Source organism: Corvus brachyrhynchos, unplaced genomic scaffold, assembly GCF_000691975.1.
Source record: "Corvus brachyrhynchos isolate BGI_N302 unplaced genomic scaffold, ASM69197v1 scaffold704, whole genome shotgun sequence".
In the NCBI taxonomy this organism is placed as follows: domain Eukaryota; kingdom Metazoa; phylum Chordata; class Aves; order Passeriformes; family Corvidae; genus Corvus; species Corvus brachyrhynchos.
This window is the reverse complement of record NW_008237615.1, coordinates 89,171-89,762: the sequence shown is the minus strand read 5'-3', so window position 1 is coordinate 89,762 and position 592 is coordinate 89,171. Positions and strand designations below refer to the sequence as shown.

General features: G+C 65.5%; 1 protein-coding gene across 1 annotated transcript; it reads left to right on the top strand.

Moving 5' to 3' along the window:
- Positions 1-5: 5 nt before the first annotated feature.
- On the top strand, positions 6-475 carry SPC24 (SPC24, NDC80 kinetochore complex component; the record flags this gene model as incomplete). Its single annotated transcript, XM_017731634.1, has 3 exons — positions 6-13; positions 99-175; positions 257-475. Coding segments are annotated over 3 exons (237 nt in total), but the record flags the coding sequence as incomplete, so codon positions are not given.
- Positions 476-592: the final 117 nt, after the last annotated feature.

Genomic DNA, 592 nt, shown 5'->3' with positions numbered 1-592 from the left:
TTCCTCCCGACGCGTGAGTGGGGACGGGGACCCCCAGACCCACCCCCTGGGACCCCTGAAACCCCTGCTGAGACCCCAAATGCCTCCCCCGACCCCAGGTACGTGGCGCAGGTGTACTACGAGATCAGCAGGATCGACTGGGATTGCAGCGCGGGGCCGGGGCGGATCAGGGGCAGTGAGTGACCCCTAAAACACCCCCAAAACACCCCTGGGACCCCCTCCCAGCCCGTGACCCCCCGGGTTTTGCCCCCCACAGTTCACTACGGCCCCGACATCGCCGTGCCCCTGGACATGGACGAGGAGCAGCACTCGGGGACCTTCATCAGCGATTACCTGTGGGGCCTCGTGCCCACCGAGTGGAGACCCCGGAGACCCCCGGTGCTCCCCAGGGAGCCCCTGTCACCCTGAAACCCCCCCACCAATCCTGGCAGAGCCCCGGAGAGCCTCCCTCCCCATTAAATCACAAATCGCTTTATTCTCGCTCCAACGGCAGCTGGGAATCACCAGAACGGCCCCAAAACCTGGGCCGAAGGTGGGGGAATCGGGGAGGGCACCGCAGCAAAAGTCCTGTGAGGTTTTGGGGGGTCTCGGT